The sequence below is a fragment of the Eucyclogobius newberryi genome, unplaced genomic scaffold (assembly GCF_026437365.1).
Source record: "Eucyclogobius newberryi isolate DKJ021-1_F unplaced genomic scaffold, fEucNew1.0.hap1 SCAF_9, whole genome shotgun sequence".
Taxonomy (NCBI): domain Eukaryota; kingdom Metazoa; phylum Chordata; class Actinopteri; order Gobiiformes; family Gobiidae; genus Eucyclogobius; species Eucyclogobius newberryi.
The window spans coordinates 29615159-29641671 of record NW_027316532.1 but is presented as its reverse complement, the minus strand read 5'-3'; the positions used below and the strand labels follow the sequence as shown (position 1 = coordinate 29641671).

The window sequence follows — 26513 nt, the reverse complement described above, 5'->3', positions numbered from 1 at the left end:
GCTTTATACTGTATATAATAACGAAACAATCTTTGTGAGAGAGATGACCAACTTTTTGATACAAACCACAGTGATGTCACAACTGTCGTTTGCATTAAATATAAGAGCATGTGGTAAGTGCATTCAGTGGCTTTAAAACATACATTTAAATGGTGTCACCATAATCCAAAACAGATACAAATGTTGCTTGAATAATCTTCTTTCTGTTCTCACATGTGGCATTTATCCACTCTCCCTGGACTTTGTAACACTGGAACCTATCAATTTGAATACCATGGTTAGTGTTAAATCCTCAGGATTAATCAATCTCCCAAAGAACATACAATTGTTTTATCAGGATATAGAAGCAGCCACACCTTTTGTCAGTTTAAGAAAGCACAACAGCACAGGTTAAATAACAATATTCTTCTTGTCCATAAAAATATTACTTGCTGAAATAGAATGGCTATTAAAGGCGTCACAATGTGTTCTTTATCTGATATAATCACATTGTCAATTAAAAGATTACAGGGTAATCCCCTTTGAGGGTCTGAATAGTGGAGGGATTTTCTACAGATAGATAGACAGTTCTTATTGACTTAACATTTATTTCTTAGCCGTTTAATGATCTGCTAATCATTGGGAGATTTTGAACGCTGTGCTTTTTACCATGCTATGTCTAAAGATCTTAATAATTCAGAGGAATCACTTTTAAACCATAGAATAAATTAAAAGCACGATTAGAATTGGATCTAATTCCTTGTTTACTCAGCGGCTGGGATCTAGCTGACACGACATCAAACACTTTATGGAGCAGAACTTTGATTCTGTGGCGTAACTGCTCCTTTTTGTTTGCATGTCACTGTAACCAGGTATACAGTTGTCAGCATGGCTTTGACACACTGTGTTTACTCTAATGAAATAAGGGTTGTGAAAACACATAGAAGCGGGTATAAAAGAGACAGGGCTCAGAGCATCAAACTACTTCTGTCCTCACCATGCGGGTGCTGCTTTTATGCTGCTTGGTGGCTCTGGCCGGTGAGTATTCATCTGATCTGTCTTTCTTTTCCCACTAATAATAGACAGTTTTTGTAATGCTACTTTTAAAAACATTTTGTCCTAATGAGGTTGGTTCCTAAATTTATTTTGTCACTGTAAGCAGTTTGGTCATAGACTTGGCTTAATTCGATATTGTGAAGATAGGTATAGATTTAGATTCAACATAGATCTCGTGTAGATCAAACTTTCTCCTGGTCTAGACCTGGTGTAGTCCTGGTTTAGTCCAAGATTAGACCTGGTTAAGATATGAACTACATTTGGAAAATAAGAATAATATGTGGTCTTGGAAAAGAAGCTCCAACCTCAGCCTCAAGTAAAGTTGTATGTACTTTACTTAAGTTGGTTTTGCAGTGGTTATTTTAAACTTTTATTTCCCTTCATTTGAAAGCAGATAACTGTACTTTTTACTCAATTCAATTTCAAACTGTTCTAAAAATAGTAAGAAAAATGTAAGAAAATAGCACTTTTCATATGGTTTGAGTTATTTCTAAAACATCCATGGTGATACCCTGAATAAATAAATTAAGAAAAAAAATCTAAAAAATATTCTAATTGCTATTGTTGATGCAAATTATTTATAAGAACTCATTCGTCCCTGTGGTTACTGCACTTTTAAGTAAGACCTATAGCCAAATGTAGCTTTTGTATTTATTAACCTTATCTTAACCTCTTTACCTTAACCTAACCTCATTTTTTGATTCAACACATTAGTTCTCCAAATCTGCATGAAATACTTTTACTCCTTATGTTAACCGGGCACCTCAATACTTTCGCTTAAGTCAATTTTTTATGTGCTACTTATACTTACTTACACTACACCGTTTGTGCAATTTGAATGCAACTAAAAGCCCTTTACTTTCTTTTTCAGTGTGCCAAAAGAGTTTGCGCTATGGTAAGTCCTTAATTAGATCTCGCTACAGTGAGGTGTTGACAGAAAAGTTACATGGTTTCCTTTAGCAAACAAGTAATGCTTTGTGGTTGACTTTTACAGACCTCAGCTTGAACCCCAATAAGATCTATGAGTACCAGTATGAAGGATGGGTCAAATTTGGACTGGGCAAACCAAACCATGCCGAGTCCGGAGCAAGACTGAAGTGCAGTGTCCAGATTGTGGGCGCTACATCGAACACCTTCCTTCTGCAGGTACAAAAAATACTATTAACCTAAGTCATTTATCTTCAATAGTGCCAATTTTTACATACTACAAACAGTTTAGCATCTAGTGTCTGCAATAACAGTAGTGTAGTAGTATAAAAAAAAACGCAGTAGTGATCATTATTGTAGTAGAAACGATGGAAATACATCAGTATACAGAAGTAGTGGTAATACAGTTTTATAAGGAAGATATACAAAAGTAACCTTAACCCTGTTCTTTTCTCTCTGTAGTTCTCCAATGTAGTCTTTGAGGAGTTCAATGGCTTCCCGGGCAAGAGTGACTTTGTGGCAGCTAACCAGGTTGCCGAGAAGATCGCTGCCCAGTTGGCGAAGCCCATTGAGTTCACATACTCTGCTGGGAACGTGGGTGAGATCAGAGCTTCCCCCGAGGTGACAGACACTGTGGTCAACATCGTCAGAGGAATCCTGGGCTTCTTCCAAGTCACGGTCAAAACCAATCAGGATATCTACGAACTTGAAGAGGTGAGAACTGTTTGTTGTTTCTTCTCTCACACCCACATATTGTACGTCCTTTCTTACTTCAACCGTACATATTTTGTAGATTGGCATCCATGGCAAGTGTCTTAGTAGCTATGCAACCAAGATAAATGCTCAAGAGAAAGTGATGGATCTCACTCAAGTCGTGGATGTGACCAACTGCAGGGAGAAGGCTGCGTTTTACTTTGGGATGGCCACAGCTGTCGAGGACAAAGTCTCCAAGCAGGTCGGTCTGCAGACCTGAGGCATGCTTATCGTTTTCATTAAATAGTCAAAATTAAGACCATGTATGTGCGCATTAGGTGCAGAGGGGCGAGTCTGTCTTCTCAACTGTCAAATACACCTACAACATCAAAGCAACTGAAGAGGCAGGACTCATCACCAAAGCCCAAGCCCTGGAACTGCAGTACTTCACTCCATTCAATGTGAAGGGAGGCAGCTTCAAGATGGAGGCCATGTAAGATATTTCACTTCAGTTTAGATCATCATATATGTTCAACTACAGCAATTAAAGTGTACTATGTTACAGGAAGGAGCTGGTTCTGACCACTGTGAAGGACAAAACTCAGAATGTTCGCAATGACAGACAGATGGAGAGCAGAGGAAACATCATTTTCAAAGTGGTGAAGAATTGGGTCAATATGCCAGTCACGATGCAGAGGATGGATGACCCTGTGACTAAGGTAACATTTATATTCATTCCTTATTGTTGGTATGGAAAATGGAAAAGCAGCTCATTGAAACCACTTTAAAGGCCACAGAGCTGATCAAACGCCTGGCACAAGCAAACACAAACCAAATTGACAGTACTACAAATGAAGATGCCATCAAACTGTACCAGCTGCTCCGAGTCATTCCTTTGGAAAAACTGGAAAAGATGTGGCGGGACATGGAGGGGAATCTTAATGAGAGGTCAGCTGATCTCTAATTTGCACTACCAGTTTCAAAAAGATAGACTTACTTTGAAGTTTAATATTTCATTTATGTCTCCATAGGAACTGGTTCTTACACACTGTTGTTGAAGTTAATGATGCCAGAATCCTGAATTTCCTGGAACGTCTTTTGCGGGAGCGAAAATTACAAACATTTGAGGCAATTACTGTCATTGTGCGAGCATTCAACCACCTCGAGGCAACTCCAGAGCTGCTCAGGATGGCAGGAGTGAGTCAAAGAGACCCATTCTTTGATAATCATACTTTCAAATGAAATGATTAAAACATTCTAACAAGTCTCTTCTTCATCATCAAGAAATTCCTCACCATGACCTACAATGACGCCATGATCAGAAGAACTGTGGTGCTGTCCTATGGCTCCCTGGTGTACAAGCACTGCGCCTACAACACCCCCTGCCCAGAGGAGGCCGTCAAGGTAACTTTACATTGTTTCACGTTACATTTCAGTAAACTAAATATGAAATTCTAACTTTACTTTTATCTTTTTGGTTTAGCCGCTGCTGGACATGGCGGAGGAGAGTCGCAGGAACAACAACGAGATGGAGACGGTTCTGGTCCTGAAGGCTCTGGGTAACGCTGGTCATCCTCGCAGTCTCAAAACCATTGAGAAGTTCTTGCCCGGTGTGGATCCCAACACAAACCAGGCCGAAACCAAAGCACGGGTCGTGAGCGCAGCAGTGCAGGCCATGAGACTCATCGCTACCAGGGATCCTCATGGGGTAAGGATAAGATCAAATGAGACTTTGCTTTCATTGAATACCCCCCGTAAAGTAGTTTTGCTATGAAGGTAATAACATGGGAGTCTTACTGGTTTAATAACGGCAACACAATTACTTCTGAACCTGAAATGATATAAGCCGACATCATAGACGGGCCTTTTGGGTTTATTACAAGATGGTTTCAGCTGTAGGATCTGACAACTCATCAATGTTTTTTCCTCCTTTCTTCTAGGTTCTTTCTGACAGACAAATTGGCTTTAGCAACAAAACACAAAATCATTAAATATCTAATTGTGACTCATCGACAATTTAACAAAAAACATAGTTATATTTTGATAATCATAACCATTATCTGGACTCTACAGACTCTAAAACACAAAATTACAACAGATCTTTTCATAACAAAGTATCAAAAAAGATTAATTCATAAATATTCTGTCTAGAAGCCTTCAGTCACCATATTCCACATTTGATTTGGTTAAAAATGTGTTTAAAAAGTCTCAATTAACAATACAAATTATTGTTGGACTATGTAGTTGAGTACTAAAATGTTTGTTAGTTGTTATTTTATTAATTAAATGACATCAACATTTGTTTCAAAAGCTAAAACAATCAAAAGAGAGTCAAGTGGATACCCCATCATTATCTACACTCATTCACCTTTACACTAATTAACCCTCCGTTTGTCATGCATCTTCCAGGTCCAGCTGAGGACGCTGAAGCTGTTCTTGAACCGTGAGCTCAAACCTGAGATCAGGATGCTGGCCCTCATGATGATGTTTGACACTAAGCCCACCATAGCCCTGGTGTCCACAGTGACCGCTCACCTGCTGGAGGAGAGAGACATGCAGGTGGTCAACTTCGCATACACATACTTCAAGAGCCTGTCCAGAGCAATGACTCCAGACAACCACTTCCTGTGAGTATAAATAAACACTAATGTAGAAATCTCTCTTTGTTGGAATTTTTGATAATAGCATTATGGAATGAATGGATGTTTTAAAGTTCAAGTCAAAGATGCAAAATTGAGATGAAACAATGAACAGTGTTGGGAAGAATACTAGCATACTGTATTCAAATGTATTTTGCAACTTATTCCATTTCATGTAAAAATGTGACTGAGTTAAAACAAGGTTTGTTGCACCATTTGTTCTGCATTTATTTATCAATGATTAGAGATGGAAAATAACACAAGCACTCACTGCAAGAGTGGAACTTTCAATTTTTCTCTCTAATACCGTGACGTTTGAAGCCCAAATTGCATAATCATAATCCTACATATTTTTGGTGCATGTATTTAGTTACTTCCCAACACTGCCAATGAAGGATGGTGAATACATTGGTGGAAGAATGCTGTAAGCCGTAAGGAGAAGCAGTGAGATGATTTATGTCTGTGCTGAAAGAGAACAGACAAAAACAGAGATCAAGACATTTCAGAAATATGTTAAAAGTGGCACTGTTTATGTTTCTACAGATCTACCGCTTCCAGTGTTGCCGTCAAGATCTTGGCCCCCAAATTCCGGTCTCTGGACTACTACCAGAGCAGAGCCGCCCGTATGGACTGGTTCAGTGGTATGTTTACAAAGACTCAGTCACTGCTTATAATGAGATTTAAGCCACAATAGTACCAGATAAAGTGCACATTTTGACCTTTTAACACCTCTTCATTACAGACGACTACCTCATTGGTACCGCTGCCGAGGCCTTCATTCTCAAAAGAGCTTCACAGGTGATCCCAGCTGAAATGATGGTAAAATGGAACTTCCACTTCTTCGGGAGGATTCTGCAGCTGCTGGAGGTACGCCAAGTCTAGTGACAAGCACGTAACCTCAACATCACACAGCATCAAAATATTTCCCTTCATTTCTCAAGTTCGGCGTTCGCCCGGAGGGACTCAGAACTCTGTTTGGTGCCAACATCCCAGAATTTAGAGGAGATATGAGCGTGACTGACTTCCAGGCTATTTTTGATATTGTGAGTATTTCAAATGTCAAAAAAAAAAGAAGAAGGTACAAGCTGTTCGTGTTTGTTTATCTCACAAAGTATAATGATCCTGCAGCTTAAAAAGTGGGAAACGCTGCCAGAGGACAAGCCACTGTTGAGCATCTACACACGTGCATCAGGACAGGAGTTTTTCTTCAATGACTTCAACAAGGACTTCGTGGAGAGGGTGATGAGGGTAAGGTTACAAAAACAAATTATTCTAAGGTTACGAAAACAGATTATTCTTTGTTCTATATTCTAACAACTGTGAAAGAAATAAAAACACTGTCTTACGTCAGTGCTTGATACTAACCACACACAAGGAGATGCATAATGTTTAAAGGATTATTAGAATTTAAACATTTATATAGTAGAGATAAGAGTGGACCGAGAGTGATTTTTAGAAGTTGTAGTCAAGAGCGATGGTATTTGTGGTGGTATCAGCAGTAACAGTAATAGGAGTTTTGTTATGGTGCCAGTAGGAGAAGAAAGTATTTTAAACCTTACTTTACTGCAGGGTTGATCAATCAAAACTAGATACTCATTCTAACATGTACTAGGGGGGGAAAAAAACTCATATAATAAAGGCCAAGTTGGACCTTTCTTGAATCATTTTGTAACGGTCTTGAATGATCTGTGTTAGTTTGATAAAAAAAAGTGGGACTTTTAGAAAAAATAAATAAAACCAATCACACTTTATAATAATTGCACTTTTAATAACCTTGATAAAACAAGAAGAAAAACTTAATTCATAAAGTGTATTAAGAATTATGTAGGCTTACTTAATTACTTAATACCCCAGCATCTAAGTACTAAGCCTGAATCATTCTTAAACTAATATTTGCCTTAAAATATTTGTTCATTATGAATTAAGTATTATTTGTTTGATAATTTAAGGTTAATTAATTAACTGGTTTGCGCCGGCCCCTTTCTGGTATTTTGCCATGTGGAGAGTTCACAAAAGCGAGCAGTAGATTTTTAAACATTTGTGACAAAATGGTTACGTGACGCTGCTGAATCCTACGTTTGTCACCTTTTAAGAAAATACATTTGCAGATGTAAGTAAGAAAAGAGCTTGTATCTCTGGGGAATCTGAAACGGAAACTGTCAAGCAATGACGTCTTGTCCGCAGGAGAATAAAAACGAATCAAATATGCGTGAATAACTATAAATACAACTTTGAGTGAGTAAATGAGAAGGGGAAACAATTCTAATATGGTTGAAAGGTCCTAAAAGTCGTTTTGTTTAGATTTGGTAGTGAACGATGATCGTATATGTCTTCGTTTTGACATATAAATACATTGTTTTTCCAACAGTTTTTGTACAAATAGTTGTTTCATTGTCTTGCCAATTTCACGCCATCACTTTTAGTCAATGAGTCAATCAGCAAAAAGGCAGCTTCAGCCCTAATCCAAATAATGTGCAGTAGAGCTATATAATCATGTTCAAATCTACCCTTCTCTCTCTCCAGGTCTTCAGCCCATCTGCGGGGAAAGACAGCTTCATGTGGAGAATGATTGAGCAGATGAAGCAAGGTTTCTCAGTCCGTGGAGTCCTGCCGTTCCTGACAGTTGAAGCTCGCTACATCCAAGCCACAACCCTTGGTCTCCCACTCGAGATTAGCAAATACTATCATGTTGCAAGCGGCCTGTCAGTCAATGGTAAGATCTAACGGAGCAAAACAAGATCCACGTATCGGTTGTATCATAATTATATATATACGCATTTCTTTTAATTAACAAAGTTCATGCTACAATCAACAAACAAGCTGCTGAGACTGTTGGAGACTTGCTTTCCGCCGAGACTGAGCTGAGGACAGACGGCTTCATTGGGTAAACAGAGCAAAGTCCGGAGAAAAATGAATCAGCCAGAAGAAAAGTAAAGCTAACACTGGTGTGCATTATCTGTCCTTTTTTTTAGATACACCAAGAACTTCTGGCTTTTCTATGGCATCAACACCGACTTATTCCAGTCCGCTGTTGAGATTAAGACCACAAATCCTGCTCGTATCCCATGGAATTTTGTTGCAAAGCTCAATGTCCCTGAGAGGAAATTCGAAGTGGAGTTCCCTCGCAGCAAAAGCGAGTTGGAATTCTTCTCTTTCAGGTCATGCACTTTTCAAGCATAACATAATTTCACAGTATTAAGGATTTTCCACAATAGCTATTCATGTTCTCAAGTATATTATTAGTAAATGGTCTGTATTTGATTGTTCTTCACACAGTTCTAATGCATATGCGATCTCAAGGAACATCATTCACCCTGAAGCGGCTAAAAAGATCCAGCTTATTCCCAATGAACAGAGTGTGAGCCAAACGACTAACTCTAAAGTAAGTACACTATACACTAAGGCTGTCAAAATGTGTATATCCAGAAACTAAGCAGTACTAAAACTACTAGCAACATTAGATACTCTGCTGAAGTAACGGGACTGAGAAGCACTGAGCACTACTATGCAGATTCTGAAGGTGGTAAATGGTGAATAAATGGTTACAATTTCTATCTTACAGTTGTCTCAGCCTAACAAGTGGCATCCAGTCAAAACCATGTGCTCCAAGAGCACCATCTTTGGAGTTTCCCTGTGCTCAGAGTACGAGCTGAGGAGAGTGTACTACCAGAAGGAGTACCCACTATACTACTTCCTCGGGTTCACACACTTTGCCCTCAAAGTAGCACCAGGTACTGCCATTTTTGTAAATATGAGAGTTAAATGTGAATCAGAAAAATGATAAAATCGGCAATTAGGCCAAAAGTTTTTCCAAACTGAAAAACTGCTGGAATAAAAGTAAACTATGTACCACTGCGTTTGTTACTAGACAGTGACTGTTGCTAATGCATTATCATTTTAAAACTGTAATTTATTATTCTAAATATGTATTTTGTATTGTTGCTATTCATTTTGTTTCAGTCCAGGAAGCTACAGCTGTTGATAAGATCCGCCTGGAGATTAACGCAGCCCCGACCGCGGCTTCAGAGGACGTGCGCCAGCTCCTCAATAATCTGAGAAGGATGTCCAAGGTCTGAACAGGCTTTGCCCTCTGCGTCTGCTGCTCCTGCTCAAATCTGCAGCCACTTCCATTCTTCTCATTCTCCATTGTGTTCACAGGAGGTCCGCTCATCCAGCAGCGGCACATCTCAAGAGCAGCAGGACAGACCATCAAGAGTAAGTTAGAAAAAAGTTAAAGTTGTTCAATGTAAAGCTACACATTCTGTAAGTATTATCACATTTACGATGTGGATGTAAACACACAACAATATTTAGAAAAAAATACAGGTAATGTAAATTGAAATTCAAGTATGATTGGTTGGATGTAAATTATAGGTAGTTCTTAATTGTATAATTATTTCAAAGCGCAGACATTGTCAATCAATTATTGAGAACATTACCCATTTAGTCTGACATATTGGTAACACATATGAAGTGTAACAAATCATTGATTCTTGCTCTGTTCACACTTGATTGAGATGTCTTGCCATCATTGTGATCTACTTGTCATGAAATATAATAAAAATAACATAAAAAACATTCTGAAAAGTAGAAATAATTTAAATAAAGTAGAAATGATTTAAATAAAGAGCTTTTCCATTATGTTTGGTTGAGATGTTTTGCCCACAATCCAGTCAAATATAATTCATTCCAAGGTCTTGTAGTGTTCATAAAACCTGTGTTATTCATTCTGTTTTTTATGTTGAAAAAAAAATAGAGTTATCAATGTTTAGATTCTGTTTTGATTTACTTTTTACACACTATCACAGTTTCTCCTGCATTGGGCCTGTACATAAATTATTGATGTTGAATGTAATTAAATTTTCTCCATGGAACCCCCAGGGCATGCAGGAGACACCGGTGCCTGTGCTGAACTTCAAAGTGCTGGCCCTGGGTCAGAAGACTGAGGGTTTCGATGTGTCCTTCTACTACATGCCTGAGGGAGAGAGCCGGAGCACACAGTTCATCGTGACCCAAGTCGGACAATCCTCCAACTGGAAGATGTGTGTGGACGCCGCTGTGGCTGAAGAGGCCAAGGTGACGGATATAAAGCATGTCTTGAAAATACACAATACATACACACAAAATTACAAATTACACCTATAATTTCATATTAACGGTACAGAAAATCATTTTTTAGAGGCCAAAAAATACTCAAACGCTAAATCCAAACCATAGCCGTGTTTTATGTTGGCTTGAACCACAGAAATATATATTAGACTTGGACAAAGCCAGAGAGAGGTTTCCCCATGAATGATGTACATCGATTTTGCTTACATAAGTTCTTTTCAACAATTCACTTATAAAATGTAACCGTAATATTGTGTTTAGATCAAATCAATAGTGCAAACATCAAGGCAGTATGCTTACAGGAGTTGCTTGGGTAATGATTGCCCTCACTTTGTTTGTTTAGGCTCAGGTCGCATGGGGAGCAGAGTGTAAGCCCTACGCCCTGTCTGTGAGGTCTGCATATGTGTCTGGCAACAGGCCAGAGCTCAAGGCCGTCATGCACTGGGACCAGGTGCCAGAGGACATGATGGAGATTAGAAGAACGTGAGTTGAAAGGAGGGAAATGTTGCATTTCAGATATCCTGTAGTTTAAGATGAATAAAAACTGAATAAGTATTTTTGCACAACTGCAGGCAGGAAACAGTATATAACAGAGGGGAGTGGTGTCATACATATGCATTGTTAACTGAGCTTTTTCCCATTCTCAGAACGGCCAAATACATCCCAGGTATGGCTTTCCTTCTGGGCTTCACCCAGGAGGAGGAAAAGAATTCCATGCAGGAGATTTCTGCATCGGTTATTGCTGCTTCAGCAGACAGCGTCGATGTGACGATTAAATTCCCAGAGGTACGGCTGTGAAATATTCTCCTCCTTCATATTTATCAGTCTCTCTTTGCATATATCTCCTCCTGACTACTGTATTCAGACAAATGTCTCTCCTGCTGTTGCAGCTTACCCTGCGTCGTGAGGCTCTGCCTTCTCCGATGGAATTTTCCAGAAACAGAACAATAAACAGCGTTACACAGATGTAGACACGGAGTGTCATGGTAAGAGATCACGTTCACTTTTATGCAAACTAGCACAAAACAAGTTTGAGATCTTTAAAATGTGTTTTTTGTTGTAGGAAGACATCCAAGACCAGATGGAAGATAAAACTGCAATAAAGTATTCCCACAGAACACGAGTAGTCATTCAGACGATGTCACCAGTTTGAAAATGACCAAAAACGTTCAGTTTGATTTGAATACACATATTTGCTCTCCACTGTATTCTGGCTTGTTTGCTCGGAGATAGTATTGTACATCACATAAATAAAGTGCAAAGCAATAGTAACTTGTGGTTGTGCCTGGTGTGTTTTTTACATTCATCCATCATTTTCTTTTTCCATTATGAAATATGGTTCACAACAATCAAGTAATAGTCTGGTAAACCTTTATCTGACACATTATAGCTTCTAATTGTAACTGTAAAACTGATTAAACCATAGGAAACCTTACGATCTACTTTTCATTACTCCATATTAGAACTAAAAAGCAACACCTTTTGATAGATGATGGAAGTAAGGGGCGGTTGTATTCTGTTTTTATAGCCATTGCAGAACATAACTTAATTTGTCAGACGTATTAAAGATCCAGTTCAGATCAGACTCCTGCCAGCTTTGTCTTTTATGCAGGGAAAAAAACTATCAGCTGCTCCCTGTTCTGCAGTGATTCAGTGTTATTGGTCATTCTGAAAGCAGTGAAATGGATCATAAAGTCCTGTTTGTGGAGGCACAGAGATGCTAACAGGGTTTGGCTGACCTGCAGTGTTTGTTTGGTCAGGCATCCAATACAAAATGTTTGCAGAAGTCGGCACACACAGTCACCATGCACCGCCCAATAGTTCACGCTGACAAAGTGCTGGTGCCCTTTGGAAACACCAGTCACTGAAGACAAACACGTAAATAAGAGTATGTATTTACAACAAACAACACACACATTAGGGACGTCGGGTGGAAAAGAGGTTAGCGTTCCTGCCAATAAACGGGAGTCAAGAAAAAGGTTGACTTGCAACATTTAGTTTTATTATAATTTGTATTTTTTAATGGTAATGCAGTAAACCTGGACACTTTGGACAAATCTGGATGTTTACTTTGGACTATATATGCATTCTTTTTGTCTTTTGTTGCCCTTGTTATCATCAAATCTTTTTTTTTTTACCTCCTGTGCTCCCTCTGGTCCCTTTTTTTTTAAATACAATTTGAAGGGGAAAAAAAAGAAGAACAAAATATTGCCAAAATAAGCATGGCGGTATTCCCCGTGTTACCGTGGGTTCTCTCCGGGTTCTCCGGCTTCCTCCCACCGTCCAAAGACATGCATGTGTCAGGCAAAATTGGTGACTCTAAATTGGCCCTAGTGAATGAATGAATGTGAGAGTGAACTGTCTGTAATGTCTATGTCTCTGTGTTGGCCCTGCGACGAGTTGGCCACTGTCCAGGGTGTACCCCTGAGATTGGCTCCAGTCACCCGCGACCCCGACAGGGAACAAGCGGTAGAAAATGGATGGATATACACAATTTTATTTCATTCTTTTTAAAGGAAGTTTTGGCCTTATTAGACTGGAGTAGGGGCTGAAAATGGGGATGAGACTGGGGAGAGACGTGCAACAAATTGCCGGAGCCGGATTCAAACTCACAACTGCCCACAGCGGCACACTACATGCAATTTCACACGAGGAGGGTGAGGAACAATCAACACAAATGTGCCGAAAGGTGATTATAAAGGATAAATATGAAAATGCTACTTTTTTGAGGAAATAGCTGGAGATTCATTTCGCTTCAGTCACACCAGTTTGATGAATCCTGTTTAGTAAGTATTCAGAAAACACCTCACTCTGAATTTCCCAGCTTTGTTGTGTCATACATCAATCCCCGATATCTCCTGTGCTTTTTTTAAAAACTCACTATAATTACAACAGCGCGGTTTCATTAACATGTCAAAGGAAAGCTAGCATTAAATAATCTGCAGCCAGTGTATGGGGTCCAGGGGCAATTTCTGACATGGGAAGTGACAGCATTTTTGTGTGTATTTGTATGTATTTTTTTTTACATGAGATTCTAAAATAGAAGATACTTAAGAGCATATGTGACTCGCCACCGGAATTGTCGGACCATGTCGGCCTCGGTGAAACTGAGAAAAACAGCATTTTACTTTTTTTCCCCCAAATTTGTGATTTTCGTTTTTTTGCAGAATGTGCTAGTTGAAGATATGGACCAGCCATTCGATGTATCAGATAACAGTATTTGCAGCATTAAAAGCATAAATAAAGCCGTTTAAAATGTGGTGTTTTCGGGCGCTCTCTGGACGTGCAGAGGGGTGTGACCGCATTTCCATATGAACAGCTGCGCTATTGTAGTCAGCCAATGGGCTGAGCCGCCAGCCGCATGGCTACTTGATAAGCAGCAACACAGGGAGCAACACGCGCTGTGTAACATCAGTTGAAAAATGGATCCTTCTGCTATGCTCCGTAACTTTGACTGCAAATGTTACTCAAGAAGAAAAGAAAATTCTCTACTCTCAAGCAAATCGTGTAGCTGGAAACTCACTCCAGAACTCATGTCTGGAGTGAGTTTCTTCTGTCATAACTTCTGAGCTGACGACGTCCACGAAAAAGCCCCAGAAGAAGCGCAAGTTTGCCCGGACAAGCTTTTTCATAGGAGGCACGGAAGTCTGCAGAAGTACTTTCCTGTTCCTCATGGCGTAAGTAATGATTAATATTAAATACGCCTGTTTTAGTGTGCTGTTGTGGTTGTGTTTGTGTTGTGAGTGCCTGTTTTGTTGAGCCATCACAAGCTAGCTAGCCACGTAGCGCCGCTAGCCCCGGCCGTGTCCCGCTCCTCCGCGTTTTAAGTCTTAAATACGACGTAAACGTCAGAATGTGAATAATGCAGAATAAATGGCATCACAAACACGCTTGAAAGTTATGTTTTGGTGTGCTGTTGTGGTCGTGTTTGTGTTGTGAGTGCCTGTTTTGGTCTAAACCTGGTGAGCCATGATATCACAAGCTAGCTAGCCACGTGAAGCGTGTTATTCCCATATTACTGTCAACCCTAATCCTTTTTTTCCCCCTTTTCAGAATTGGCAAAGACACCCTGACTGACATAATTAAACACTATGATGAAAATGGAGCAACACCACGGTTGAGGAAGAAGCGCGCACAGCCACGTTCACGCAGGTTCATCAGCCATGAAGTCATCCACACCGTTGTAGAGTTTATCAAAAACTATGCAGAAGTCCATTCCATAATGCTACCTGGTCGACATCCTGGCCATAAGGACTGGCATGTGAAGTTGCTCCCAACCCATGTGACTAAGGCCTCAGTTTGGCGTCTCTACGTGAAGTCTGCTAAGGAGCTTGGTAAGTGTAAAACATTATTTTGGTGATTTTCATGTTTTAATGATTAGAGTATAATTAACCATAAGCAACATCTGTTTTTTAGGTGAGCCTGCAGTTTGTAAATCAAGCTTCAGATCACTGTGGAAACAGCTTCTCCCACACATCAGAAGCTGCAGGCCACGCACAGATCTCTGTTGGCAGTGTCAGAGCAACAACGAGCAGCTGATACGAAGTGCAAATGTCCCAGATGAAAGAAAATCTGAAGTTGTCCAGAAGCAAGTGCATCATCTTGCCCTTGTGCAAAGTGAGAGGACTTTTTACAACACTTTGATTGCTGCCTGCAGACTGAGCACAGAATCTAATGTGCTGTCTTTCGGACCCTCACCGCCAGCAAGCAAAGACATCAGGATGCATTACAGCTTCGACTTTGCACAGCAGGTACTACTAATAGTGCAAATGCAGAATAGCAATTATAGAGACATATACGTCTTAATCAAATGTCATATGTATTAATCTAATCTCCTTTCTCTCTCTCTGTCAACTACAGATACACTTTCCCTCAAACCCTCTGCAGCCGGGGCCAATGTATTTCCTGACTCCACGAAAATGTGGCCTTTTTGGTGTCTCCTGTGAAGGGATGCAGAAGCAGGTCAATTTCCTGATTGACGAAGGCATGTCGTCAAGTAAGGGAAGCAATGAAGTCATAAGCTACATGCATCATTTCTTCAACAACGTCGGGGTTGGAGAAAAATACGTGGATCTTCATTGTGACAACTGCAGTGGCCAAAACAAAAACAATTTCATGTTGTGGTATGCTGCCTGGCGTGTTGGACACAAGCTTCACCACACAATGGACATCCACTTCCTCATTGCTGGCCACACGAAATTCTCCCCTGATTGTGGCTTTGGACTTATCAAGCAAGCATACATGAAGACCAGGGTTGACACTTTGGAAGACATCGCTGAGGTTAGTTTATGTTATTTGACTACTGTAATGTGTAAACATTAGCCTGGCAAAACTTCAGTGCAGATATTTTTCTTCTGTTCTAATTTTTTTTTACATTGTCGCCCTTGTCATCAGGTAGTGGAAAACGGCTCTCCTGAGAGTCACCTCAATATCCCACAGCTTGTTGGAACGGCGGATGGCAAAGTGTTCGTCAAGAACTTCGACTGGCAGAAGCATCTGAGTCCCTTCTTCAGACGGCTTCCAAAGATCAAGAGCTATCAGCACTTCAGGTATTTATATTCAAACAAAAAAAATTAGTTAATGAGTGTTTCATGTGAAATAGTTAGCCATTTCTTAAATGTCCTGTTATTTGCTTACAGCTTTGATGCCAAGAGACCAGGTGTGGTGCTTGCGAAAAGTCACTGTGGAGCAGAACCAGTGGAATTTCAGCTACTACGCACTACAGCTGTTCTGCCTCCGGTTGACAATCTCCATGTCCTGGTCCCACCTGGATTGAACATTGACAGGCAGACCTACCTGCATGAAAAAATCAGGCCTTTCTGTGCTGACGAGGCAAAAGACATCACATGCCCAGCGCCGAGAGTCACAGCATAGAAGACGAATGTGCAAAAGAGGCTGCGGACGTAATTGGACTCTGATGGTGTACCTATGATGTCTATTATCTCATATGTTGCAGTTCGTATACCTGGCCCTGGCATCTGTTTATAAGAGTTCTTCTATTGAGGGTGTTTTTTTAAACTTCCTATAAATTATCTGTCCTTTCCCCCTGTATCTACTGCGTTGTAACATTAAAGGCTATCTTATCTTATCTTTTGTTGTTTGTGTTGAATCATTCAGTGCACCATTGTTGGTGCACTGAATCACCTGTGAATTATGTTTACCGACAAATGCAATGAACCCTATTCTCATTCTGATTCTTTGATTCTATTCAGGGCCTTTTGTAATCCAAGTATTTCCATTTTAATATAGTAACTTCTAATTCTGATTCAAGTCCAGTTACCATCAATAACAACACTCCTCTTGAGTCTTCAGTGACAGCTGTAGGGGGAGGTGGTGTCAGTGTGACAGGGGGGAGGGCTTATCTCAATGAGATGCAAATGAGCCCCCCTGTGACTCTGGGCTCACTCCCAGAAACTTTGGAAGCCGTTTTCTCAGTGAATGGGTTTAAGAGTTGTATACATTCAAATGACCACAACTTACTCAAATATTATCAGATCTACATGAGTGAGACATCATTGGAAAGCTTTGAATTCACACTTTCAGAATCTGTGAATAACTCAAAATGTCTCCGGGTAGACATGTAACTGGATTGGCCACGTTCAGTCACATATTTAACAGCCAAAACAGTACAAATAATGCACAATATTTGTCCTTTAATGGTATTTGTTGTTAGTCAGTAGAGGTTCATGTAAGCGTCACACAAATCAAAGATCATTGTAAAATGATCCACAAATGTGCAGAAAGATAACTTGATATATTTGTTTGAAAAAAGAACAATATACAGTTAAACTTGTAACATTTTAATTTTTAATCTGTTCTTCTTCGAAGTACCGGTATTGAGTTAGTTTTTATTATTATTCTTAACTTAAAAGAGAAACACGTGAAAATAAAGTAGATTAAACACGAAACTAAATAAAACTTTAAAATTAAGTCACTAAAATGTAGAACTTAATTTGTTATAACATGTAAATTATCTTGTTTAAATGTCATGCTTAAAACAACAAATTAACAAAAAAGCCTGAAAACGATGTTTATGCCATTCTTCACAATATATTGCCAACCTCTAATAATACATGCCGCCTGAATTGAACTACAAACAAAAATCTCATTCACATTTACTGACGTGTGCATATTTCAGCCCTGTCATATCCAGTTTTCCTGGATGTAATTTGTCAGGAAAGGGACGAGACACAATTACCACAAGACGAGACAAGATGCGAGATTGGGTTCACGAGAACGAGACAAGACACAATTTTAACATCATTTATAATACATAAAGTGTGCGATTTAAATTTACATCATTGTCACACAATTTCTGATTTATTTAGATTTTTTTTTTGCCATGACCTCTGAAATATATGTAACTTGTCAGCAGTAGCGAGTGGTGAATTTTATGGATGGGCAAGCAGACTTGGGGTGTTCATCAATATTTAATGGATAACATTTGCACACAAAAGTGAAAAAAAAACTAACTAAGAGTAAGTTTCAAACACCGGTCTCCCATGTGAAGGGTGAACACATATCCTATTGAGCTAAACTCCAATACCTGTAAGAACTGCTGAATGGAGTAAATAGTCTCACTTCACCGATCAATTCAATACACAATTTAGCGCTCTATGTTATTAAAGTAATGCCTGTATATCCAACTTACGTCTAATCATTTGTAACGTGAACAGAGCCTTAGCTACAAACAAAGACTTGTCTCTAAAAGATAGAAATTAAGTCTGTTGAAACTTGGTGCTTCTCCTCGCTCATGCTCAGTTAGGGCAAAACCAGTAAACATTCCTGACTCTCACACAGGTTTATTCAGCGTGGTTTGAGCATAAATCCATGGGTTTGTGAGGCTTTGTGGTCCTCAGAGCGCAAGTACAGGCTTCTAAAAGGTCATGTTAGAGAGCGGGACATGAACGGGCCTCTGAACAGAGCTACAGAAGAGGGAGAAGAAGAATCAAGCTTCTCGCACAGTACTGCTCAGTCACCTGTAGAGGCCACTAAAAGGCACCATGACTTCAACCAAGCTTCAGCAGCAGAAGTGAGGGGACAATGCTCTTATTTGTATATATTTTCGAAACAAATGAAATATAGTTGTGACACACGGTCATTTTTATATTTTATTGGTCAATTACTGCTAGCCTTGCCCTGACCGCGCGCCACCACTTGCCAGCAATTAATCCATACTTTGTTACAAATGCAAACACGAAAATCTCACCAGATCATTGTGCACTTCACAATGTACACAGTCTTTTTACTTGCATTTTCAAGAAATTTCAAACTTTATTTTTGTCCTGAAAGAAAACGGGGGGAAAAATACATTAAAGAGAGATTTAGAAAAATACAGGAAAAACAGCTCCATAAACCATGACCTAACAATTATCTTGCGATATGTGGCATAAGATCTCATCTCTATTATTTGTCCATTTGAAACAGAATAGGAAGAGGAAAATTGACATATACAATTCCATATAATCACATTTGTCATCAGCAAAGTGCAGTGATTCCAGAGTCCGTCCAGCTATCTCTTTTCGCTTTTCTCTCTTTCAGTGATCGGACCAGATTATTTCAAAGTGCAAGAAGAAGACATCACCATCAAAAGCCAACCACTGTGACTGAATTGTAATGGGACTATTATGTTGCATTTACATCAGTGAAATCCTCTGAGCTCTCGAGTGCAAGTGTGAGGAGAGGAGCATTTTCACACGTGTCATCTGACAGCCGTAAGGCACACCCTGACCTTGTGTTGACGTGACCTGTGAGGAAAAATACACCAACAGGAAAGAATCTGTGACCGGCCGTTTGGAGACAGTGGGAGTGAGTGTTTGCCTTTTTAGTCCAGCTGGTGATGGTGCTGAGCCTCATTTGGCAGAATACACTGAATCAGACCATTAACTATCAGTAGAAGCGTATGTATGTGTCAATGCCTATAATCATACAGTAAAATGTAAGGATGTAATTGACTAAAGAAATTATTGGTCCACTAAAGACATGCCAGGTCGATTAAAGGGGAAATGGTGTGAAACTTGCAAAAGCGCTCAAACCTTTTCAGTATCAGTGTATTTAACCCAAACTGCACACACAAGGACACAACTGCACAGGGGTTCATACAAAAACAAACTACTTATACAGAAAGGTACTGTATTATGTAAAAAGGCAGCTTCAACTTATGATTCACAATAAAATAATTATTGAACGGAAACTAATTTATGTCACCATCGACAAAGTAAAAAAGTATGATTTATTTACCCAGTGGATAATAAGCTGTTTGTTATTGGTATCTTATGTAAAGCCTGTGCTGAAATGTGAGCACTAGAGGGCAGTGTTTATCGGCAGTTCCAATGAGGGTTGTGTAGGTTTCTAAAGAGAATATAAAAGCAGTTGATGACATTTTGAGGAAAACAAAAGCGAGTAATGAGAGGGTTTTTGGAATACTTTGCTGAACATGGGTATTTTCATGGTGGATCATTTTCTCTCTTCTCTCCATGATAATGCCATTTGCCAATCAATCAATCAATCAATCAATCAATCAATCAATCAAAAGGTGTTTGTATAGCACAATTCATATTAGAAGCTGTAACAATGGATTCATTCATATGACAATATAATTCAAAATCACAATATAAGTAGTACTTTTAAGATTTATTTAAAAGAAGAAAAGATACAATGTATTCAGTCATACACAAAACTAAACTGTTTTGTGCCTGAAATCAAACATTAGACTTTTTTTGTTTTAGTAAAGTTACATGTTTTGTATACTAAAATTGCCTAGAAACACACTGGGGTTGGCTCTCCACAGATCTGACCTGTAACATGGCCTGGTGACATCACCTGCTTGTCTCACTAGGAATGTTACACAGTGAACCTTTAATACTTAACATGTTCTTAGTGAAATAATGAAATGGTTGTTGCTTTACTGTTAATCTGTATTTCAAACCTATGCGGGGAAATTTGTGTACCCACTCGATACGGCATATAAAGTTCAATATCAACCTTTTTTAGACAAAAAAATTCAACACAAACTAACAGTTTCTTTTGTGTTACTATGTGAAAGTGTGCAGAAAAAAATCCAATCTAGTCCAGTCTAGGGATGTCACGATTATTAGGTTAATCAATGATTGCGATTATTTAGCTCACAATAAAATCGTAAGAACTAAATTATCATTGGGACAATTTCAAAGGCAAAATGTAAATCACTTTTTAATCTGGCTGTTTTTGTCACATGTAACTTTATTTTGTCTAAAGCCGGTCACAAACATGAGGAATAGTAACATGAGAGACCACGGGAATGAAAGAAAATGTAATATTTCACTGTTTTTCACTGTTTCACTGTCACAATCTCCATAATTGTTAAGAATAATGTTAAATCGCCATGTTTTTCCCCACAATAATTGTAGCACAAACATTTTATATCGGGACATCCCTAGTTCTTTCTATGTGATGTTTTTCAGAATCTATACTTGTTATCTAGTCTTAATATCACTTGATTGGTCTTGATACTGTTGATAACCCTAGTACCACTTCTTGAGCTGTTGTAACAATCCCCACTATAGTGAGATATACAGATGAGGTTTTGTCAATGAAACATGCATTACATCATTTGCACTTGCCTTGGGAAGAACACCTGTCGATAGGCTGCAAACCCATCTCTCTTTGTTTCAGATTTGGTAAAAGCCACGGGGAGCGAGGGCGTCACGCAGCAGATGTGAGGGGGTGAGACTCATTACCCGCCTGACATTATCTGTGACATTATCAAGTGGGCACACCTTGTCACGGACACTTCACCACTCCCACCGAGGGCCCCGCTGCGTACCCCGCGCTCACTGCACTCAGCCTATCTCAGCCAATCATCTCCACACACCAGCTCACCAGACCCGTCATCGGGCAGCTCTACGCTGCACGCGCCCGAGCAGAGGAGCTGAGAAGTGCTATTTTCAACTGTGCCCATGTTGGGAACGATTTCAGGGGAAATCACTCGGGTGCGATGGTATTGTTTGAGTAAAAGTAGATACTCAAGTGAAAGTAAATGTAGCGCATACAGTACTTCAGTAAAGGTTTTAAGTACTAAAAATGTAAAAAAAATTAAGTATTTCAGAGATTTTGAGAACTGTTAAAGCGCTAAATGTGGTGATTTTCATAAATAATTGGGCTAATTTGTGGTCAACAGTAGCAATTTGGATAATTTTCCTATTTTTTTAGTTAATTGTATGTCTATATTTTTAGTTGCACAAAACCAACACTACAGATACATGCTCTCAAATGTAGTAAAGTAAAAAGTATCCACTGTAAAAATCACTCAGGTAAAATACAGATGCCTAAAATGTTTACTTTAGGTACAGTATTTTCACTTTTGTACCTCATTACTTAGATAGAATAACATAGATGGAGAGTATAACAAGTGTACAACAGTTAAAACAAAAAATTGAGAATAGGTATTCATATAAATAATAATGAAAAGTTAGAAGCTAGGTTAAAGTAATTTAACTGTTAAAGCTGCCTGGTTTACCACACGCCTGTCTCCATGGAGATGACAATGCTTTACCAGGAATGCTCCACAGTAGGGCTGCACGATATATCGCAACCAAAACAAAATCACGATTTGAATGGTCAAAATTCTTGGATTAGACTCTTGGATGAGTCTTCTCTCAAATGTTATTGCTCCTGGATGTTTAAAATGTGCAATTTGAACAAAATCGAACTATTTAAGTCAAAATTGCAAATCTACGATAATCGCAATAAAAATGTTCAGACAAATCATAATAATTTTACATTGTCAAAATCTCAGATAGAGTGTAACTTCATTGGAGATTCACTTATTTTGAAAGACAAAATAGAAACCCACTAATGTTGAACCTCATCACAAACTTCTTATTCTCATGCCTTAAAGTAGTTTGAGCTGGCAACAAATAAGCCTTTGGAGCTGAATACCACTTTCTGAGACTATTGTGGAATAGCGCCAGTAATTACAGAGATATGAACCATAAATATCCTCCATCTGACAGTTAAGCAGCAAATTCTACCATGGAGTGCAGACCTCAATTTTGGCAAAATCGTTCAGCCCTATTATTCAATTAACCTTTATTTAACCAGGTGAGAAACCCATTGAGACCTCTTTTCAAGGGTGACCTATTGCACAGTATGGCATTAAACATGTCCCCAGACGATGCCACCAGGCTAAGTTTACAGCTGCGGAGAAGCGACCCCACTCACAGGATGCATGTTTGTCAGGCATTTCTGAGCAATAAAAACAGCTATAATTCAAACATGGTAGATGCATGCTGTACGTTTTATCTCCATGGAGACTAGCAGGTAGTGTACCCTCAATCACAAAAGTTACATAGTGCACATTTAAGTCGAGCCAGGACCATTTAACATAATAATTTGCGGCATTGTTGACAACTCATTCTGATTTTTTTTTTTATTGAGAGGGCACTTTCTAAAATATTCATAGTAATTCTTTATGTAGCTGTTGTTGTTTTCCCAACTAGAGTAGTGAAACAATTGTCTTATCTAGTTATTTTACGCATATGTTTGAAGTTGTGATTTAGGTATTGCTTTTGCCGGCATGAGATGCTCGCAGATGAAGACTAATCTTCATGGCTGCATCACAGTTTTGTAAAAAGCATTAACCATCTTGAACAGAAGTCACAATATGGCAATAAATTCTATATTTCTGAGGCAGATGATCCGTCTGCTGTTTGAGGTGCAGCACCTGGTCTCTCAGTAAACTGTTTGCATGCTGAGATGAGATCCAGCCCGAGCCCTGTTTCAAAACCTCGATTGAAATAAAACCGATGCATTATTGACTAAAAGTTTTGAAATGCAGCTGATACATTTCAACCCTGCCATGCCTTTTCACGGGTGCTCTTTCCTTTTCCAACTGCCACATCAGTTGAATTCTGGATTATAGGTCTGTATGTGAATATTTCACAGCCGCGTTTCTAAACAGTAAGTTAAGAAGTCGTATTACTTGTGCTTCATTATAGCGCAAAGGGAAATAGTGCTGATATTGTGCTGAACATAGAAGTTTGGGGCACAAGTAGAGCTGCTTACGTCAGGCGTTTGCTGTTTTCTGTTTGTGGGAAGGTAAAGCAATAACTACAGGCCATAAAGTGTTGTGGAAAATGTTTACACCAATTTCTGTCGCAGGGACAAAGTAGCTTTGGGTGGCGAGGAAAACAAAACGCAAAGGACCTAAATAAAGTATAGGATGGAATATAATATGCAGTACAATGCTTTAAGCTAAATATGAATGAAATAATGATCTTGCAAGTGTTGGTTTCATTGGTTAGGAATCCAAGAAGTTAAATTACTTCAGTTCACCAACAATCATCTTGAAGTCAAATGAATATTTCTATTATATACCAAGATATTTTGAATACATTATCAACCATATAAAGGTTGGAATATGGTGAATTAAGGCTTCTAGACAGAGAATATTTGCTATTAGTGTTTTGGTGATAAAAGTTCATTCTATCTTTGATTTAGTCTTTGTTTTAATTGTTTATTATGTGTTTAGAGCCTGTAGAGTCCAGATAACGATTATCAAATTACAACAATGATTATTTTGGTAATTATTGATTACTTGTTGCAGCCCTACTATTATATTTCTTTGTTTTAATAATATTGATGCAAATACATACAAGATATACAACTGACATCTCTGAAAATGTTATATCCATCAAATTAGATTCAATGAAAACTTATTTTAATCTGAAATCATTCCAAAGCCCTCCCAACAATCCTTGTTCAAGATGGTTCTAACATTGGTGTAAATGTGTCTATTCTAAAAGTGAAGAGATGCTCGATCACACAATGGCAGCCCAAATGTCAACCTTTAGTGCAGTTTAAGCCACCAGACCCACACTAATGAACTCTTCTACAAGGAGTTCCATATGGAGTTAACCAGCTGAGATCAGAAGTTCATCATTCCAGCCATCGCCTTTACACTGCTCTTTCAAGAGTTATTAAAGGTCCATCTTTAAATGTAAAAAGTAGTGTTTCAGGTTGTAAGGTGGTTCTATATTAGTATTGGTCATTTGGTAGTAGATTATTTATTGTAGTAATAGTGTGCTGATTCTTTAGCGATGCATCCAATTGTTTTAATTCGGTAATAATTAACAATATATGCACATTTGACAGGTTTTATTATGTCTTCTTTCCTTGGTGGTGGTTTTGCATGTTTGATTTTGTGTCATCTAGAACTTTAAACTTCTACTTGTCTAATGATATTTTACTAACATGATGTTTAATCCATACAAGATTTTGCGTACTTCCACTTTTGCCAATAACATTCACTCATTTCAACTGATATTGTCCTGATTTTACTTGCTACAGGCAGTGCAGAGGCAGGCAGATTTCAAACCGAAATACATCCTCTTTCCATAATCAATCCAATGCAAATGTAAAATTACCAGGCAATTCCAAAACTACTGAAGGGTGCATATTAATTTGCAGCTTTCAATGTATACATCACTAACTCAATACAGATATGTCTGAGCTTTGTAATGCCTTTTTTCAAAATAGCTTTCATGCTGTGCAACATTATTTTATTTCAATACAACCCCGATTGGATAAACTCTACGCAATGATTGATTAAGCGATCTTTTTGTGGTTTTCTCCCTCTTAAATGATCAAACATAATCGTTATTCCCTTTACTATTTAAAGATTTGTATTAAGGTAACAGTAGGGGGCACTGTTGCTTTAACAAGTGACGTACTGCCAGGGACGTCACTTATTCATCCAGCTATTTTTACATCTTGTGAAATTTGGATGCTACAGTTCAGATCAGATTTGGTGTGGCGTTCAGACAGTACATAAAGGGGAATTTCACCTTAACAAGTTCTCAAATGTATACAATGAAATTTAGCATAACAAGTCTATATAGTTAATAAAAGTTCCCCTGAATAACGTTCCCTTGCTCCAAACGCAAATATAATATAATTTAATATCAAATTGAGCAAGAGTGAAATGGTCAGGAGAAAGAGCAGTGGTGAAGAAGCATTTCCCCATTGAATTGGCAGCCAAGTTATTCTTCTTATGGGCCCAGAAAAGAAAAGCCAATGATCCTTGTGCCTGTGAAGAGTGTTGCCACGGTAACCACTCAAGGTTTATCAAGGTTCCTCCGGCCAAGCGATCTCAAGATGCCAGCGATGTTAAATGTCCGTGATTGGGAATAAAGCACGCCAATTGTAAACTGTGCATGCAGTGAAGCGAGGTTAGTTTTATATGTCTTTGTCGTCTTAAGAATATCCCAGCCCGTAAGGTAAAATGTGTGATATCTGGATAAGGACTGATTCTGCTGGTTCCAGGTGATGGGTGATTAGCAATTAAATTCAATGTCAAAGATTGCCTTTTCTGATAAAAAAAAACATCACGTACCAGGCCAGGGAAATCACAGGGTGTTTCACAATTTGATACGATAGATAGACGACTCTGTTTAATTAATAACACTATTTGGTTATGAAAACAGAATACATGCAATCTAAAGGTTTCCACGATTCCATATAATGCATGTTCCATGTGGGAGTTTGTGATAGCTACCAAACATAGCAAACTATGAAAAACCAGGGCTGTTTTGGCGCCTGACCTCCACTCGACCACACAGGAGTAGTGTTGGGTAGTGTTACTTTGAAAAGTAACTCAATATGTTACCTCGTTACTGTCTTGGAAAACGAGCATGTTACGTTACTGCACTAGGGTGTTACTGTGTAAAAGTTACCAACAACTGACATTATTGTATAACCTATGGTACATTGTTTGCCGACAATCCCTTGCCTTGTTTATTTACAAACAGCAAAACGGAGGTAAAACCTGATTTGGTTTGGAACATTCCCCTCCGAACACAAGATTGCCATTACTGTTTTTAAAACTACTGATACAAAAACAAAACCTAACAGGGGGGCGAGCCTGGCGGCTTGGCTTTCCAACAAACACAGAAACACAATACTTAAAATATCAAATAAACAAGCAAAGTGAATGTGTTTGACTGATCTTTTATGTTGACAGATTAACACAATACAATGCCATACAATAAGCACATGCATGTCTGCCCTCAAGCAATGAAAACGTGTGGATTAGCAAGGGCACAACAGAACAGAACGCGCTTGTTTTAGCGT

At 38.8% G+C, this 26513-nt stretch overlaps 1 protein-coding gene across 2 annotated transcripts; it reads left to right on the top strand.

Moving 5' to 3' along the window:
- The first annotated feature begins 933 nt into the window (after positions 1 to 933).
- vtg3 (vitellogenin 3, phosvitinless) lies at positions 934 to 11675 on the top strand. 2 transcript variants are annotated; one of them, XM_072438294.1, is made up of 28 exons: positions 934 to 1017; positions 1907 to 1930; positions 2030 to 2181; positions 2425 to 2676; positions 2756 to 2917; positions 3000 to 3148; positions 3221 to 3374; positions 3446 to 3603; positions 3687 to 3852; positions 3940 to 4059; positions 4139 to 4363; positions 5065 to 5282; positions 5838 to 5935; positions 6037 to 6161; positions 6236 to 6337; positions 6423 to 6542; positions 7818 to 8007; positions 8091 to 8178; positions 8267 to 8452; positions 8571 to 8676; positions 8857 to 9025; positions 9255 to 9364; positions 9453 to 9509; positions 10176 to 10370; positions 10747 to 10886; positions 11051 to 11189; positions 11294 to 11389; positions 11467 to 11675. In XM_072438294.1, the coding sequence occupies exons 1-27, from the start codon at positions 978 to 980 to the stop codon at positions 11372 to 11374; spliced, it is 3726 nt and encodes a 1241-aa protein (XP_072294395.1). In that variant the 5' UTR covers positions 934 to 977; the 3' UTR covers positions 11375 to 11389; positions 11467 to 11675. The 2 variants fall into 2 exon arrangements, with proteins under 2 accessions (XP_072294395.1, XP_072294394.1); XM_072438293.1 differs by having other exon boundaries at positions 2994 to 3148.
- Positions 11676 to 26513: the final 14838 nt, after the last annotated feature.

Excerpts from the sequence above, each read along its gene's own strand:
- vtg3 (XM_072438293.1), top strand. The coding sequence starts at position 978 with ATGCGGGTGCTGCTTTTATGCTGCTTGGTGGCTCTGGCCG. Across the intron at positions 3,853-3,939 it reads AGCTGCTCAGGATGGCAGGA|AAATTCCTCACCATGACCTA; the intron begins GTGAGTCAAAGA and ends TTCATCATCAAG. Across the intron at positions 10,887-11,050 it reads ATGATGGAGATTAGAAGAAC|AACGGCCAAATACATCCCAG; the intron begins GTGAGTTGAAAG and ends TCCCATTCTCAG.